The following is a 19,199-nucleotide window of genomic DNA, read 5'->3' on the forward strand; positions in this document are numbered from 1 at the left end:
TCAAGAGTCTTATCTACATGCTATCTCTCCATCTAACACCACTATCTGTTGTGGTGCATCAAGTCTGGCCACAGGCCATTGTGTGTTGCATTAACAAGCAGCAGCAGCAGTACCTTTTATTTGCTGTAGTATCTCCCCCTTTCTTGTAATAATTTGTTGCATTACCTTTAACACTTTGTTCTCCTCTTATCTATGTCCTGTTTTTTGCTGCTTTTGCACTGACCCAGTTTCCCCACGGGGATCATAGAACTGCCATGTGCTGTAGTCTAATGTGCACCTTATCTCTTCATTGATAGCGTCAAGCTGCTCCTGCAGCATGAGAGCGAGAGTCTGAGCATCTGATTGGCCACTGGGGGAAAGAAGGGCGGAGCTAACATCATCATCCAGGTCTGATTCTGCCTCGATGTCGCTGCCCAGGAGGTGACTGACGCTTCCGCGCAGAGATGGGTAGTCCTGTTCGAACACCGCACACACCTAGATGTGACAACAGCAGGCATGATTTCAACATAAGTATAAACAATTCAATTAAACTATTGCGTTTTGCTCCAGAAGAGTAAGCATTAAATATGAATGAGCATAAACATGTAAAAATACACTCTGAGAACTGTCGAAGTAGTCAGCGGGTTATGAGAAGAAATGGATGAACTTACATTAAACAGCATGTCCATGGCAGCAGGTGAACCAGAGACAGAGAGGTTAGTAGAGAATGGTGAGTTAGAAGATCAAACATCAGCCAAGCTCTGACACATATTAGTAAAGCAGACATGAACTTGCTGCACGTGGTTAGAAGAGCGGACACATGATTATGTGATCTGTAAACCTGCCATCCTGCTGGATGCTATGTGTATCTGATATGTTGTGGTTGTTTTTTGCCCTGATAAGGATTTTGTTGTCACCTTGTTTGGGTCATCGCGTAGCGCTGACAGTCTACCCTTTTGTGCCCTTCTGATTACAGTTGTGCTGTAGTGGCCGTCCTGGCCCTCCACCATGGAGAAACGAAGGTCGCTGGCGCTACCAAGGTGGGATCTGAGATCATACACACACAGCATTTTATCAATAACACAAAAACACATTTTTAGAAGGCGGGTATAGGAGAAAGTGTTTTGAGTATGGGTCATCTTATGCAGCCATGCTGAGTGACCCCCAAATGCCTTTTGAATAAATGAGGCCATTAGGATGTGTCCACTCATCTGTCCAGGATTATCCATTCATTTCTCTGTTTAAGGCTTTGCGTACCTCGGGTGAGTCCCATCTCCAAAAGCCCCGCTACGGCGTTTTAAGTGGTCAATCTCATTTCTCAACTTCTCGATCTCTCCAATCAGTCGTTCCTAAGAAAGAGAGAAAGAGAAAGGCGTTATGGGAAGTGAATTCCTTTTGTGTACCTGTAGAAAAGTAGCAAAACCTATGATTTCTGCATCTTTACAGGCAATTATGAGAGTAAAAGTCAAACATACAAGATTCACCTACCACCCACTTATGTGCTATATGGCTCTTGATAATTACACTAATACTTTTCAAAACTTGTTTATAAAGAGACCCTCTGTCATAATCCTGAGTTTGCTTTGCTTTTGTGCCTCTCATTTAATGTTTTAACCTCTTTTTTTGTGTGTCACTTCTTATCCTACTTCTAGACTTTAGGTGCTTCCCTCATTTTAACTGTTTGCCCTGTCCTTTTTGTTTTCTCCTGTGGCTTGCTGCTCCCACTTGTGTCCAGTAACCTGTTTGCACTGGTGTCGTGCAGGGTGCAGAGTATAACCACTTCTAAATCCACTTTCTTTAGATGGCAAAGGTAACAGATAGAAATCTGAGAGTATAGCTGTGTAACACATAACTCCAACACTGATGAAATATGGAAGAAAAAATACTCAAACTGCTTAATTATGGAGTTGTCTGCTGGCCAGTGATGATGGTAAAATCTGCTCTTCTTTGGCTGTTAATTTCATAATGATCCTAGCTGTCTGAAGCAGCAGAAGTTCAGTGACAATGTGCAAATACCACAGGGCAATTTTTAGCTAAGCTAAATATCCAAGTCTGTTTATAACATAGAGTGGTTATCCTTTGTCTGAGGGTCACTTTAAAAACAGTAGGGGATAAATTAGGCAGATAGCAGCCTCTGCAGGCTCCACTACACCATTGCCCGTGTGTATTTTGCTTGCTTTCCTGCCCTGTTGTACAAGTTTGTTTGTACAACAGGGCACTTTTCTACCTGTGTATCCACGGTATATATATGCACTTTCTGTGTTTTTAGATGCAATTTTCTCTCATTTAGTTGGACTTTTGTTGGAACTTTTACTGGAAATTTTTCCCTTGACTCTCACAAGTAAAGGTTTGTCTGACTCCATAGTTATTCAGGTATTTTGTTGTCTGCATCTGGGTCCCATGTCATAGTGTTTAACCTCAATATGCAGCCTAAAATTGTCAGATTAATCAACTAAGTGATGAGTACACTACTAATGAGATGTAGTCTAGCTACGGTATAAAGATGCATTCAATCGAAAAACATGAGTACAGTGCAGTTTAAAAAATATTTACAGATAAAGGATTATTAGGCCCCCAAGAAAATTTCATTTGTTTCTTTAAGTATGGAGTTTTACACACAGCTTTTCTAAACATCCTAGTTTTATTTCAGATGCTAACATTATTTTACTTTGCACACAGAAACTAACACACACACACACACACACACACACACACACACAAAAAACAATACCCGGGTCAAAATTATTAGCCCCCCTGATGTCAGTCAGTTCTGTCTCATTTTTGCTGGATAACAGCCTGCAGTTGTTTGTCACTAGTTTTTGTCAGGTCTCAGACTGGTCTCCATGAGTAACTTCAATCCCAGCAGCATTTTTTGGTGTGTTTCTATTCAAAGTTTTGAAGTTGATAGAGTTTGAAAGACACATGCCCAGTCGAGGAGAAGAGTTGAAGCGTGACAGAGAGAAAGACAGCAAATTGTAGCGAGAATACTCACAATGCTGGGAGGAATAGAGGAATATTCACCCTCTGCCATGACTTTCAGTTGTCCGGTGAGACCATGGGTGAGAATGTCAGTGCATCTGTTGAACCTGGCAGGCAATGCTTCCGCCATGACAGTCCACAAGTAGCCAAGCTAATACTTTGCCTCACCGTGTCTCCACCCCACCGGGGAGGGAGTAATCTGGATCACTGTCTGGATCCAGGATTGTTTTTAAAAGATTCTTCACTATTTTGGAGATAGGGCTAATGGCTGAGGTCTGCGCTCTCTGAGTGCTTTTCTAGTTATGAACTGTGTGACTCTCTTTGAATTTCTTGATACTTCTCACTTCAGTTCTTAAAACTAGGAAACGCTGTGACAACTTTGTTTATCCTTCTCCTGCTTTGTGACCATCAACGATTCTTTTCCTCAAGTCTAAACTGATTTCTTTTGCATTTGACATGATGATTTTTTTAAGCGAAAGCTAAGACCATTGCTGAAGTTTTAATACTATGTGTGAATTGGAACAAAACCCTCAGTTTTAACTTGATTTTAAAGCTTTGAGCATTACAAAATTTAAAGTACATCATTGCACAACAGTGGTTTGTGCTATGGCTCAACAGAAAGGTCTGTTCTAAAGGGGGCTAATGCTCTTGATCCTTGTAGTTTTTGATTTTTGTCATACAGCTGAATGAAATTGTTGGGGTGGTTAGTAAGACATTGGAGCAGGGTAAAAGGACAATGAGATGTTTTTAAGATTTTTGAGATTGATTTTTGTCTCACTGACCCTGGTGTGATGAAACTCCTCAAGCTGTTTCTGGCAGTTCTCGAGGTCCTGAATGAGGGAGTTCTAGACAGAAAAACCATGTCAAAACAAGTCCTTGTTCCAAGAACAACATGTGCTGAACTGTATTTTCATTTGTTCTGTGAGGCAACAACAACAGCAGTATGAACTGCTGCTTGGATGAATGTGAGTGCACGGGCCTTGCCTTGTCCTCCAGGGCAGCCATGCGCTCTTTCAGATGGAGTTGCAGTCTCTCATTGGACTCAGTGAGCAGACGATCCACCGTGTCAGACAAACGCTTGTTGTGCTCCTCATTCATTTTCTCTCTCTGACGAGCCTGGAGAGTGTAGAGTGAGAGAGAGAGAGAGAGAGAGAGAGAGAGAGAGAGAGAGAGAGAGAGAGCGAAAACAGACAAGGGGGAATGAGATCATCAAATTTTCTCTTTGAGACAGACTCCATTTGGGTGTATTTAAGCAGCTAATCAAGCATCTCTGCATGGATTAAAGGATGAAGTGTGTATTTAGCCCAAGATCACCAGCTGCCAGATATAGGTCTTCTCAGCCAACAATGCTTCTCGCAGCCAGAGAGACTTAATTACACTCATTTATGTGCTAATAAAAAGGGTTAAACGCCTTCTCTTAAATGGGGAATGCCGTGCTTAATATGTATTCTACAGTAATTATCAAAGTAATTTAACACAGATGCACAAAACACAAATTTGCATCCTCAGAGAGCGCCTTTTTACTAAATATAGTCATGCCATGGCACAGAGAGAGCAAGAAATTAGTCTTGCGTGAATTATTCAGAGTCTAAAGATAGCAGCCAATCAGTCTTATAGAAGAGGGGGAGGGGGATGTGTTGCAGAAAGATTTGTGGATTTGGTTCAAATTTATGCAACAATGCACCGGAAAAATGGAGAGCTACATATGTGAGTGTATATTCCGTGTGTTTGCGTCTGCATGTGTATGCATGAGAGAGCATAGAGTGAAGAGTCAAGGCATCCTGCTAATGTGAAGCATCAGCCCACACACACAAACACTCAAACAAAACACACATACATCATAGTGAGAGGTCAGCAGAACCCTGCAGGGCTGTTCAACACACACATATGCACACACACCCTTCCTAGCTCTTGGTTCTTCTCCTCCAGTTGTGACTCCAGCTGTCTGAGCCGCTCCTCCACATTGCCATGGCGCTCCTCGGCCTGCAGGGGGAGACACTTACATGTAAGTACAACTGCTTCTAGTTTTACAGTTTTTCACAGTGGGTCACACACATTTCTAGAACTCTTCCTCCCTTTTCTTGAAACATTAAGCACAAATCCCAGTTTTCAAGCTACTTGTGCAATATGTCTAAATCTGTGGTCAGTCAACCAATCACATCAAAGCATTTTAACTGAGCTCAGAATCGAACTCTGTCCTCACATCCTAAACACGGCCAAAGTAAAGAGTCAAACACTATAGAGCAAAATAGAAAAACTGTGGTTAATGGTCACTCCCGGAAAAAGTTAGTTTCTGAGGCAATAGTAAGACAGCAAATAAGTAACATTTATTACAATAGATGATACTACTGAAAAAAAAAGTTAAAATGTCCAAAATAGATATTTAAAGGAAGGAGAAGAGTGCTGGACTGTTTTGTGGTTTGACTGTTGACTTCTCTCCCATCCACCTGTCCCGGTAAGAAAAAGGTTTTGTCCTTTTGGAAAATGTAACTCCCTTTTTAATAATTTTATCATTTAATGAAAGGAACTTCACTTACTTGCTAATTTGCTTACTACTGACTCAAAAACAAACTTTTCCCTGGAGCGACCTCTGACTGCTGTGTCTTCTGTTCTGTTATGTAGTATTTAATGATTGCTCCATGGTTACTGCGGTGTTTATGATGGAGAACAATCAATTCTGAGCCAGTTAAGACTGTTTTGACCAAAGAATCAGAGGTTTTGTGAATGTAGTTTAAAGCTGAGTATTGTGTGCACAGTTTAGAGAAAAGGATATTTCAGGAAATGTCTTATTTGTGAAAAAGTATAATATGTGTGTCTCTTTCTTTTAACTTGAAAACTCTTCTTTGCTTTTTCCCACTTGTGTGTATATGTGTGTCTTTGTGGTACCTTGGAAAGTGCTGCCACTCTCTGTGCCAGTTCAGCTTCCACCTCTGGCAGCGTCTCAGCCTTCCTCATGGTCTGAGCCAGCCGCTGCTCTGCCATCTCCAGCATCTCCTGCAGCTGGCGCACCTTCTCCTCGCTCTGAGACACACGCAGAAACACACAAGCAAAGGAGGAGGAGTGACATTAGCGTGATCTCAGGAGAGCTGTAGTCAGTGTTGTGCAACTGGCGAGTAGTGAGGACACGACACACAGGCACAAATGGAGTACGTCGCCAGAATTCCCGGCATGGAGATGAACTCACGTTCACCCTGAAATACACATGAACCTTTGAGGAGGATGTTTGTGTTGCTCTGTCACTCATTCACTTTAATTTCCTTCAATACTTTTATTTAATTGTCACACTTGTCAAAGACCCAATTGATTTCTTACTCTCAGCTTTATTATGTATGGCTCTGCTGAGGCATGAAATATTGAAAATAGCAAGAGAGAAGAGGGAGAACATTAGATGCATGTCACCTTGCATCAAGACAAATGTGCCGTTTTTGTCGTTGTCTCTTGACAACACATAGGGTTTCAACACATTCAAAGAAGCCTGAAAATAGCAGAAAATGACATAAAGATGAATAGATATGGATTTAGTCTTTATGTCAGGCTACATAAAGTCATTTTCGATCCTGTGCTGCTGTTTTTTAAACATTACTCTTCAATCCTAGTCAGATGTAGGTAGGATCACAGCTTATTTTGATGCATTTTTGTGTGTTACCTGTCTGTGCAGTGAGTCCTTGGTAGCCAGTTCATTTTCCAGTTTGTCGTTGAGGTCATGGATGTGTGTGGTCTCCCGCTGTGCAGCGAGGTAGCGTTTCTCTAACGTTGTTATCCTCTCCTCCATGTCTTCTCTCTGTGGGTGCAGAAACACTACAAATGTGAGAGAAAATACAGGAGAGAAAAGGCCCCAAAAAATGAGCACAGCAAGGCAAAAAGCCTCAACTGCACTTTATCTATTTTTTTATGAGTATGGAATCACTATTGTTACAAAATTGATTCACAATAAGACTCACAGACCCGTTTGTACATATAGATCTTTACATATGCCGATCTTTGTACAAATTTGTGGTTCTTTTTGTGTTTGTGGATCCTTGTAAGCCTAACCAAATCCATGTGTTTGCAAAAGGTTTTGCAACAATTATTGCTCCATACATGTACAGTTTCTCTAAAAACAACATCAATCATTTTTTAAAAGATTTAAAAAGTTGATTAGTTTTATTGTTTCATTCTCTTACCATTTTGAATCTAATCATGTTTTTACAGGTCTTTGTACCCTACTCTTCTCTGTGCTTACTCTCAGACCAAACTCGCTCCCTCTACCCTCACCTCTCTCTGCTCCCTCTGTTGTTTGATCGACAGCTCCTCGCTTCGGCTCAGTTCTCGGCGTGCATTCGCGAGCTCTGCTTCGAGCTCGGCCATACGTGCGTTGAGGGTGGCGGAGTGCTCCCTGCTCTGAGCTAGCTCCTTATTGGTTCGGTCCAGCAGGTCCTGAAGCTCAGACACCCGACTGCCATCATCATGGGCATCTATAGACCCATTAGGTAGTCTCTATAAAGAGGACACACAAAATGAGTCCATACGTATGTGACAAACAATGTGATTCACGGCAGAGGCTTTAAAACAAATATGAGAGTTGCTGTGGAACTGATATAGCTGGCTGACCTAGATAATAAACTGTTCTGCATAATAAAGAGGGTTGAGTGAGGTTATTCTGCTATGTTGTTGTTGTTTTGATGTTTTTTCTCTTCTCTTCACAGCTCAAAGTGCAGTTTATTCAAAGACTTTAATTAAATAAATCTTCAGGGACACATATTCAGACAGGCAAAGCTCAGTGGGCAGCCAAGGTTAGTAGTACCCCTCCTCCCATCTTCACACTCTCACTCCCTTTCTCATGTTCCAATTTTGCCTTCTCATGAATACCTCACAGAAACATTGAGCAGAAAAAATGGGTAAGTGTATCAGTCTTTACAATAAAACACACCTGGTGGTCCGTGTAGTTTCATATAACTTATATATAGCAGCATAAAGCAATTCAAGGGATTTTAAAAATAGCATTGTGAAGCTGATATGACTGACTATGGGTGGCTAAACTTTATTCACTGGAAGTCGCAGAAAGATGGTGGGTCCAGTTTGATATCTCCCACCTTTGACTAATAAATGTTAGTGAAATCAATTCAGTGTAGGTTAAGATATGCTTAGTAACTGAATATTCTTAAAGAATGAAGGAGCCTACATCACAGTTTTCCATTAATGGCTGGCCAGGCAAATAGCCAAACATTACTAAGGATTTTTGGGTGGTCAATCAGGATTGGGGGGGGTCTGTTGGCCCTACTATGGAGGTCAGGAAGAGAGCGATGCTCTGTGCAGCAGATTCAGAAACACTGCAAGACTGAACAGTAGAAGATTGTTAAAAAATTGAGTTGTGTTAACTTAAAAATTACTCTAAGTATTTTGAACTTATTTTTTTTTACAATCATCCCTTAATCTGCAGTTTTCTCTGAATGCCTTTGGGCATTAGACACTTTTGCACCATGAGTGAAGTTACTAAGTCAGTTAGAGAAGTCTCACCTGTGGGGAGCAACCATAATACACAATGAATGGTATACTAAACATGATGGAAGCGGACTTCCTGGTGCAGTGCATATCATTCAGTTATTACCACCTTTAGTCACTTAAGATTAACCACTTAAAGTGGCAAAAATGTTCAAGATTCAACTAAGTGAAACAAATAAGGGAAGATTGCAGTGGATGAAGAACACAAAGTTTTATGAAAAATACTTAAACATGCTGTTAAGAGATGGGTTTAAGCAGAATTTTGTAGGAAAGATTCCACAGTGTAGAATCACAGAAAATGTTAAGTTAACCTAACATAAATTTACAAGTAAAACTGAGTTGATAGAACTTAAAATGGCAACGAATCTTCTACTAAACAAATACAGTTAATATATACACTTAAATTCAAACAGTTTCCCCTCATAATTTGAGTTTTATCAACTCATTAGGGATTGCAGTGTAAATTATATATCTATATTTTTATTAGAAACATTTTAACTACCTAAAACCTATGATGTTATCATTTTCAATAAATATTTTGAGTATTCTCAACTTGTTCGGTTTTACGGTTCACAAAACAAAAGCAAACTGCATTAAGCAGCCAAACTTTATAGGAGTGTTGGTGCTTAACGATCATTAGCATGATAGCTTTGTAATTCGGATCTTGAGAGAGAGAAGCCAAGGACCACTGATCATGCTGCTGTTTACTGAGATGTAATCCTTTGTCTTTATTAATCAGGCTGTGAGTATCTAGACATTCTGATTATAATGGTTGTCATTATTATTCCGTTGTTGTCTCAATCTAGTGAAAAAGCTCATCATTAAATTCTTCTGGTCAAAATGTTTGTTTACAGAATTAATACAGCAGCAAATCCTTATCTTACTGTAAGAATTTGCTGCAGGCCGATTAAAAGTAGACCACAAGTCGCAGTTTGTACAATCCAGGACTACAACGATCACAAGATTGCTCAGAGACAATCACTGCGACTGTACAAATTTCCATGATAATATATAGATTATTGATTTTGGTTGCAAACAAGCATGGTGTAGTTCTCAGCTGGGAAAATGTCCTTACAGAGAAAGTGTTACAATCACATTTGGAGATATCTGAGCCACAACCTATCTACTGATGATCACAGTGTAGCATTTCTCTTCCCATCTTTTTTGGTATTCTGTGTTGAAATGCTTTGATTTTTCGTTACCCTGACTTGTTGCCAAATACTGGTATTTTTATATAAAGATATACAGCTCTGTTAATACATTTCCTAAGAATTTGACTCACAGAAGAGGACAGTGGGCTAATGACAGACAGCAGCTAAAAGAAGTCAAAGGATGAAGCGTGATATGTGTGCAGGTGACACCAATGCGTTGAATATATATACACTTCTCTCTTTTTTGTGGCATTTTGTATTCTTTTTCTTACTTTTTGTCATGAAAAACCATAAAGTGATTGTCTTGCTGTAGTTTTATAGTTTTGCTGTATGAAGATTTTACTTTTTCAATGGGTCACATTAAGGGTTTTTGAATTGTATTGCATCGTATCATACCAATCATAATTTCATACAGTCTCATCTTTTTTATGGCTTAGCTTTTGGTTTTTCAAATCAAATTTTCTCCATTAATTCAGCGCAGGACATTAAAATGTATTTGTATTTTAATTTTTTTCTTCTATTGAAAGTAGATGAATCCAGAGAAAGTGCATCTTATTCTTGTTTTTGGATGTTAGCCCACGTAGAAGAAGAGGATTTTCATACAGATACAAACAGACACTACTGATTAATGGAGAAGAAGTTTCTTTTACTCCCTGTACATGGATCCAAACACAGTTACATAATGTGAACTTGTTTATGGGCTGGCCTCAAACTATGGAGTGCAATGCTTAAATAGAGAGTGGGAGTTGGGGCAATATAGGAACTAGCAAAGGGAGAATACAGGCTTTAGGCTCCAAGGAGCTATAATGTGTGTTGATGTGCTGAATGAAAAACAGAAATATGACAGACAACAAACAATAGCCAGACAGACAAATACTATGGACAGACATGGGATAAAGCACAGAGCAGAAAAACAATCACACAGTAAGGAAGACCTTCCATGTAGGTTTGGATCCATCTGTTCGCTCCAGTGAGTCACCGTCCTTCCTTTGTCTCACCATGTTCAGCTGCAAAAGATTAAAAAGAAAAAAAAAACAAGAAAAAAACCCCACATATAAACACATATAAATCTCTGAATATTAACTAAAATAAGTATATGTTCAGCAAGTTAGCGTGTGTCAGTGCACTTTATGTTGAACAAAGGCCTGAGAAAACCCAGGCTCTTACCCAGCATGACATTTGAAGTATAGATCAGATCAGACTGGAGGCTTTTACAAATGTCTGCTAGGTGACGCACAGATGTTTCACTTACCATCGGCCACAAATAACAAAGAAAAGCACGCACATTCACACACCTCACCTCTTGTGTTGTAGCAGCTAGCTGTCCCTCCAGGGTGGCCACCCTCTCCAGAGCCACACGGAGCCTCTCACGTACCTGACAAACACAACAAGGTCACACACATCAAGACAAAGTCAAAACACAAGAGGACAAATGTATAATACACTAACCTACAATCTTACTTGTAAATATTAAACTTCATTACAAATACTGACTTTTACTGATTACTGCAAGACCAAAGAGAGGGGTGTGGCTTCAGACTTTATATCTCTGATGGACACTCTCTCAGACAGTTCATCTGAGATGCTGTATATTTTGGAAAGGAAGTGCCGTATTTTGTAGGTACAATGTATTTCCAGGGTTTTTTTAATTTTTTATTATTATACTCAAAAAAAAAGTCTGGCGGATATGTGCATGAAATAGCAACATTACAAACATCAGAGACTAAGCAACATGCCACAATAAAACAAGGAAAAAGATCAGAGGTCTAATCTGGGATTAAATTATGTATGGACCTGTTTAAGAAGTATTTACCGTCTTAACTTCCTGCTAGTCTTTCGGCCAATTACGATGCTCAAATCTCTTTTTCTATTGTTTTCTTGGCGGTAGCACAAAAGGCCAGCTAAGGATCAACAGTTATCTGCCAATTTGGAGAGGTAAAAAAAAAAAGTCCTCTATGGCCCAAATAACAAAGAGAGGATATCTGCACTCCTAACTGGGAGTCATGCACAACTTACGCACTAGAATACTACATTCATGCAAAATGTGAACTGTAGGAATTTTTGCATAAGAAATACAGACAGACCAAAAATAGCAAACACTTTAAAAAGGCTAAGTGCCTTCTATTTAACAAATACTATTTTCAGTTAATATTACTCAAACAAAAAAAAACAACAACCCTGGATCGATTGTTCTGCCTGCAGTTCTTCATAACACCAGAACTGCTTAATTTGTGTGTGTTTGATTGTGTTTTGTGTGTCCACCTTTTCATCCAGAGCTTTGTGGTGTTCAAACAGCGACTTCAGTGCTTTGAGGACCTCCACCTCACTGGAGACTCCAGATGGTGGAGGTGCCTGTCTCTTCACCACTGTCATCCTCAGACTGCGCTCGTGACGAGACACCAGACACTCCAGGTGCTCCAACAGCAGCTACAGGACACACATATGAAGGCATGAACTACCAGAGAGAATACTAATTGGAAGCTAAGGAACATTGTTTGTTTTCATCAGCATCACCACATACACATTTACACACATACCCTAGTGTTGTTCCTTTCAGCTTTCAGCTCCGATATTTCCTCCTCTTTCTCCAGCAGCTGCTCCCGGCATATGTTCAGCTCCTTTGTAAGGGTGGCAAACTCCTACACAACACACATAAAACCCAAACAAAGGTTAACACTCGACCACCTATCCATATAATGAGCTCCACCTATGTGGAACTAAGCATAAATTCAGTTTTAACATCCATCAGACGTTTATTATCTCAGTGCAGGTGTTAGAAGAACACTTCTGCTGCAGAACTACACAAAGTAGCACTTGTGGGAGGAATATTTTTAAATCTTAATTTTTTGAGTCCTAAATAAAAGCAAGTTAAGGCTGGCATCCCTCCCAAAAAAGGCTTACTTTCCAAAAGAAGCTTTCTGTGTAATATTTTCTGCTCAGGTGTGATAAGAGGTGGTCCGGCAGGCAGAAATGACCAAACAGCACAGGGCCGCTATCTGATCTACATAAAAACACAACCTCGCCTTTGCTGCTTGGCCCACCTCAGCTCCTGCCTGGAGGTTTTTTGGAGCAATAAAACGACAGTGGCATGAGAAAAAAGTGACTTTATCTGAAGGTGTTGTGGCTTACTGGACACACACAGTGAAAATAAAAAAGGTATTTCAGCCCTTTAGATGTGCTGACACACATCTACTGTGAATTAATGGCAACTTTCTTGCCATATTCAGCTCTGAAGAGTTGAAAAATATGTCTGAACATATCCATTGATGCACACGGCACATAGTTTCATTAGTCCTGAGTTATGTCATTGCATGCCAAAAAATAAATATTAACACCGGTGAGACATCACTCCTTCTAAAAGCCTATTTACCATGATGATTGAAGGTCTTTTTATTATTGCACGGAGAATAGATCATTGATTAATCAAATGAAATGAGTTCTTAACTGTGAGAAAAGTGTATTTCACTCAAGAGCAATTTGTTTTATTGATGTTCATTTTTCACTCCTCACTGTTGACAGATGATTGTGCACTCCATTGAAGCTTTTAAGCTCTAGCAACCACTAGACGTCCTTTATGGCCACATTAGAAGAAATACACTGATGAGCAACTTGAAATTGGACCACAGTGGTTTCTGGTTAGTTGGGATCCACTCAGTCTGTCAGTAAGGGCATGTTAAAATAAATTTTCAGTCTAACAGGGCCCAGAGAGTTTGTTTTCAGTCTGCCTACACATTGACACATGACCTCAGTGTCATCACACGAGTACTGTCCCTAATACACATGACGTAGGTATGTTGAAGGAATCAATGAGTGGATGAGACCGATTTCCTGACAGATAAATTAAGAAAAAACTGAAATACTAGTCTTTGGCTCCTAAAAGAGAGCTTAAGGCTCAGTCCTACTCCAAACTTTCCCCCCTACCCATTGACTTAGAGCACCCCTTGCCCCCTAAAACAGTGCTAAAAAGGGTGGCAGAGAAGTTTTCCATTATCGAATGGGACAACTTCAATTTCCTGATACATCATTAGTAGCCGTTGACTGCATTTACGTTAGCAGACACAATGACAAGACTAGACATTTTTACCTTGGGCAATTTTAAAATGCCTGTTCAAAATCAATGATTCACAAGACATTTTGGCAGGTTTCCTATAATACTCAGACTGGAGTGTGCTTCTGGGAAATCTCCATTTGAAGGGCCACGTAGCCCCAGCGTTTTAGCTTACCCCTCCATTCCAACAAGAATTGGGACGTCCTACTCCTTAATTAAATCTGCCACACTTTGAATTTAAATCAATCACATACGATGTGCACTATGCTGTAATATTATTACTGTTATTAAAACTGGCACCTATCATATTTTTTATACTACAATACCAGACTGTTTATCTCTCTGTCTTAGTATTATCTATCTTGTTCCTCTATGCTGCACATATACGATCCCATTTTTATTGGATTAATTTTTGCACTATCCCACAACCATGTCATGCCACTGCTGTACTGTATATACAATTGGCTGCTAGTTAGTGTACCATGCCACTGTACACAAACATGTGACTTCAATTGCTACTGACTGCACAGAATGTTAATTGTATATACACTATATTGCCAAAAGTATTTACTCACCCATCCAAATGATTGAAATCAGGTGTTCCAATCAATTCCATGGCCACAGGTGTATAAAATTAAGCACCTAGGCATGAAGACTGTTTCTACAAACATTTGTGAAAGAATGGGTCCCTCTCAGGAGCTCAGTGAATTCCAGCGTGGCACTATGATAGGATGCCACCTGTGCAACAAGTCCAGTCGTAAAATTTCCTCGCTCCTTAATATTCCACAGTCAACTGTGAGTGGTATTATAACAAAGTGGAAGTGACTGGGAACGACAGCAACTCAGCCAAGAAGTGGTAGGCCACGTAAAATGATGAAGCAGGGTCAACAGATGCTGAGGCGCATAGTGCGCAGAGGTCACCAACTTTCTGCAGAGTCAATCGCTACAGACCTCCAAACTTCATGTGGCCTTCAGATTAGCTCAAGAACAGTGTGTAGAGAGCTTCATGGAATGGGTTTCCATGGCTGAGTAGCTGCATTCAAGCCATACATCACCAAGTGCAATGCAAAGTGTCAGATGCAGTGGTATAAAGCATGCTGCCACTGGACTCCAGAGCAGTGGAGATATGTTCTCTGGAGGGATGAATTGCGCTTCTCCATCTGGCAATCTGATGGACGAGTCTGGGTTTGGCAGCTGCCAGGAGAATGGTACTTGTCTGACTGCATTGTGCCAAGTGTAAAGTTTGGTGGAGGGGGATTATGGTGTGGGGTTGTTTTTCAGGAGCTGGGCTTAGCCCCTTAGTTCCAGTGAAAGGAACTCTGAATGCTTCAGCATACCAAGAGATTTTGGACAATTCCATGCTCCAAACTTTGTGGAACAATGCATAAAGCAAGGTCCATAAAGACATGGATGAGAGAGTTTGGTGTGGATGAACTTGACTGGCCTGCACAGAGTCCTAACCTCAACCTGATAGAACACCTTTGGGATGAATTAGAGCGGAGACTGAGAGCCAGGCCTTCTTGTCCAGCATCAGTGTGTGACCTCACAAATGCGCTTCTGGAAGAATGGTCAAAAAATCCCATAAACACACTCCTAAACCTTGTGGAAAGCCTTTCCAGAAGAGTTGAAGCTGTTATAGCTGCAAAGGGTGGACCGACATCATAATAAACTCTATGGATTAAGAATGGGATGTCACTTAAGTTCATACGCGAGTCAAGGCAGGTGAGCGAATACTTTTGGCAATATAGTGTACTTCCTGTCTTCTTAATTTTTATTAAGCTTATTTAGCTTATCTATGCTGCACAAACGGGGCTTTCATACGGGGTTATTTTCTGTAAAATACAGTCTAAGATCAACCCCTTTTATTTATATCACATTAACAGTGACATTTTGACATTAGAACAAGCAAACTTCAAAGGGGTTCAGTGGGTTAAATAGGGCTATTTTGGCTTTGGGTGTTATTGATATTCCTTAACATTTAAAGGTTAAGTTCAGCCCAATATAAAACTCCTTACCCTCAAGTAAGCTAAAATACTACTTTAAGAACAGATTGACATTTTGGAAAGCACATCTATTCACGTTCTTGTTCAAATTTAGAAGAAAAGTATGAAACTTTCTCATTCTGTGCATGAAATATGAAGCTCTAGCTAGCAGGTGATTAGAAATGTTAGCAAACAAGCTGAAACAAGCTAGCTGGACTCTGTAGAGCAGTTCAAAACCTACTTATCAACATTGTTTTTTTTAACTAGTACATTTTACTAGGTTACTTTTAAATGGCTGGCTAACTGTTTTAGTTTAGCCTACTGTTTCTGTTTTAGTTTTTCATGCAAGGCTAACCTTTAGCTCCACGGCTCATGCAGAGCATTACAGCAGCAGAAAAATGCACACATTTCTTAAAGTGCTACCCTTTTTCCTTCCTAGCCAATAGCACCTATGTGTCTTTTATGTCACATTTTTGGAAATATTTCAGCTAAAAAAGCACTTCTGTTCTGTGTGCATTCAAGATAGCAGTTCTACATTTCACAGCTATATAGTCGCCCAAACGGTGCATTTTGATGGATATTTTATGCTCTTCTGAAGCTGTAAAGAGACCGCTTCATTAACTTTAATAGTTTGGGAGAACACTGTGATCGAACTGCAGCACTATTCTGCTGCGTGTTTGCTTTTAACAGTATAAACTTTAATGGCTTTTTTTTTTTTTACCTGACAATTTTTCACATTGGGATGAACTAGTCCTCTAATAGCAATCACAACACTATGAGGACATTATGACATTATAAAAGTGAAATTTTCAAGTCACCCAAAACGACCCTTAGTCATTCACTATGAAGAGACAGCACAGAGTGAGTGCACTGTCAGGTGCTTTCTTGCCATATATAAATTCGGTCACCTGCTCTAGTCTGGGGCTTAAGAGTTCACCATATTGTCATTCCCTGGTTTTGTCTTTATTGTCAAACTAATATTTAACAATCTGTCCTGCAGCTGCCGCGTCCTTCTGTGAGTGATTTTTGGGTCTTCCAGCCATGTACTTAATCCATGTGCTGCTGTTGGAGTGTACGACCATGACTCACATAGCTTCTGCTCCAACTCCACTTTTTAATATTTTCTGTGGTTTGATCACACTGGAGCAGGGATTGGATGGCTGTTTGTTTACTAAAGTGTGTACATCCATGTGTGTGCATGTGCATGCGTGTGTGTGAGTGTGTTGAGTGTGTGCATGTTGTTTTATCGTCTCTCTGTGCTTTGTTGGCATTTCCTGTAAGCATGGCTTTAGTCCAAACCAGAACCCAGAGGCTTATGCTCGTTCTGCTCGTCTCAAAATTGACACACACATAAACACACAAACACGGTTATACACAAACATTTTTTAAGAGTCCTGCTGCTCCCTGCAGCCATGATGCAGCACTTTGGTGTCCTCCATGAATACTCAGACATTGGGTAAGACTAAGAAGAGCTCCTTTAAAATTCATATCTGTAAAGCACCCTTTAACAACAGTACAGTAAACATGGAGCTAATGCCAACAGCAAATCATGGGCCAAAAAACACCTGTTTGGGCCAATTAGGAGACAGGTGTGAGCAGGTGTAACTTGAGAACTTGAAAAACAAACTTACAAACAAACAAACAAACAAACAAACAAACAAAAAATCTTAGCAAGAAGATCAGATTAAAACTCAACAAAGGCAACCATTGAATATTTACAAGTCAAGAGAAAAAGGAATACAAACATTTCTGATGATTAAACAAGTCAGTCTTAAGGAAAATTATTTTTAGAAAGTTGGAGGCTATGATGAAAATTATTAAGGCTGGGTTCAAAAAATTGATTTTCCGATTCAGATCAATTTTTTGTTTGAATTTTTTATATCAATTCATTTTTTCAAAGATCGATCTTTTACTACTGACTGTTAGGTCTATGTTGCACTTTATTATGTTGATTGATCAAATGTGTTGGTCAATAAATAGTATTTTCAGGAAACAAGTTTGGGGTCAAACTCAAATCGAAATCGAATTGATTCAGAAAATCAGTGGCAATACCCAGCCCCAAAAATTATATCATGCAATCAAGCAACCAGTGCAGCTATTGAATCTGCTTCATACTGGGGCTGCATGATATTGGTATGATATTGGTGCTGGCAGATATTTGCTTAAAAATTAGTTATTGTTATCAACAGATATGAAAGTTTCTGCTGATATTTACCACTGATATATCAACTGTTAATAGTGGCTGTATGTACTAACAAGTTTGTGGAGTTAAAGACGGGACTTAAGTCAATACAATCAGAAGAAGAACGCCTACTCTTAGGGTCTGAGGTCAGGTCAGAACAATGACTAAGGTATGTATGCCAGCATAACTGCAATTAAACCTGTGACATCAGTACACACTTAATGGCAGCACTTCACCACTCAGAATGTGACTCCAAAGTAAAGTTAACATTAAATTATGTACATTTATATTGAAAGTGCTAGCACTTCCTGTGAAACTGGAAGTTTATTGCGAAAGGATGTGTATGAATGCAATGAACAGGAACTGGCGAAAAGAAATGGCACAGAAGGTGAACGAGGAAAGGGAGAGAAAAGGTGCTGAAGGATTAACGGGGAGAGCAAAATAAAGGCTTTAGCTACAGTCAAAAGTGGGAACAAGCAGAGATGTCAAAAGTATTCACATTCATTACTCAGGTAGAAGTATAGATACTAGGGTTGTAGAAGTTGAAGTATCAACTCAAGCTTTTTACTCAAGTAAAAGTGTAAAAGTACTGGTTTCAAAACTACTTAAAGTATAAAAGTAAAAGTGATGTGGGAAAAAATGCCATTAAAGACAAAGCATAGGCCGTGCCACAGGGGCCTATAGTGCACTACCCCACCTCCCCAAAAAAACATTTTTCTAAAGGCAATACTGACTATAATGTTGTATTAAAATGTTAATGTTGAAAACTTTGGGATGCATCTGTTTCAGCCACATTTATGCCCATTGAAAATGAACGCATTTTAGTACAATGCAAATACATTCAAGAACCATATATGTGTACTACTGAGCATTAACATGTGTTTTATGGAGCAGAAGATATGATGACTAGTTGCCTATAAGTATTGGTCTTCCTGGCTACCAACCTCCTCGCTGGTGATTGGTTGGGACATTTCGCTTGAGTTCTCTTGAGTCTCTGCCATGGACATCGTACTAGGCTACATACGTCTGCTTTTTCCTTGACGTGATTTGTGTCATGTGCGCAGGTGCAATGGATTGCGTACAAACCAATAGGGTTGTTTGTTAGTTAGTTAGTTTGATTGTTAGCAACATAACTCAAAAAGTTATGGACGGATTTTGATGAAATTTTCAGGAAATGTCAGAAATGGTATAGAACTGATTTGATTTTGGGGGTGATCTGGATCACCGTCTGGTTTCAAGAATTTTTTAAAGGATTCTGTACTATTGGGAGATAGGGCTAATGGTGGAGGTCTGCGCTCTCTGAGTGCTTTTCTAGTTTTTTTATGTGTTTTTTGAATGATGACAAGCCAGAATGAAAACAAGCCAAAATGAAATTGGAGTAACCAGGCTTTTTTTAA

General features: G+C 39.7%; 1 protein-coding gene across 11 annotated transcripts in view; it reads right to left on the reverse strand.

The window, feature by feature from the left end:
* ppfia4 (PTPRF interacting protein alpha 4) overlaps positions 1-19,199 on the reverse strand; it is a 107,777-nt gene that overhangs the window by 19,714 nt on the left and 68,864 nt on the right. For 8 of the 11 annotated variants that reach the window (XM_041782864.1, XM_041782863.1, XM_041782862.1 and 5 more), the window contains 13 exons: positions 12,128-12,229; positions 11,853-12,017; positions 10,891-10,965; positions 10,526-10,597; positions 7,213-7,434; positions 6,605-6,739; positions 5,845-5,979; positions 4,858-4,941; positions 3,943-4,074; positions 3,741-3,803; positions 1,237-1,328; positions 897-1,026; positions 278-474 (listed from right to left, as the gene is read on the reverse strand). In XM_041782864.1, coding sequence (XP_041638798.1) covers positions 278-474; positions 897-1,026; positions 1,237-1,328; positions 3,741-3,803; positions 3,943-4,074; positions 4,858-4,941; positions 5,845-5,979; positions 6,605-6,739; positions 7,213-7,434; positions 10,526-10,597; positions 10,891-10,965; positions 11,853-12,017; positions 12,128-12,229 — 1,604 coding nt within the window. The remainder of the gene's footprint in view (positions 1-277; positions 475-896; positions 1,027-1,236; positions 1,329-3,740; positions 3,804-3,942; positions 4,075-4,857; positions 4,942-5,844; positions 5,980-6,604; positions 6,740-7,212; positions 7,435-10,525; positions 10,598-10,890; positions 10,966-11,852; positions 12,018-12,127; positions 12,230-19,199) is intronic. The other 3 variants (XM_041782869.1, XM_041782867.1, XM_041782860.1) reach the window with 1 other exon arrangement.

This window comes from Cheilinus undulatus, linkage group 3 (assembly GCF_018320785.1).
Source record: "Cheilinus undulatus linkage group 3, ASM1832078v1, whole genome shotgun sequence".
Classification (NCBI taxonomy): Eukaryota; Metazoa; Chordata; class Actinopteri; order Labriformes; family Labridae; genus Cheilinus; species Cheilinus undulatus.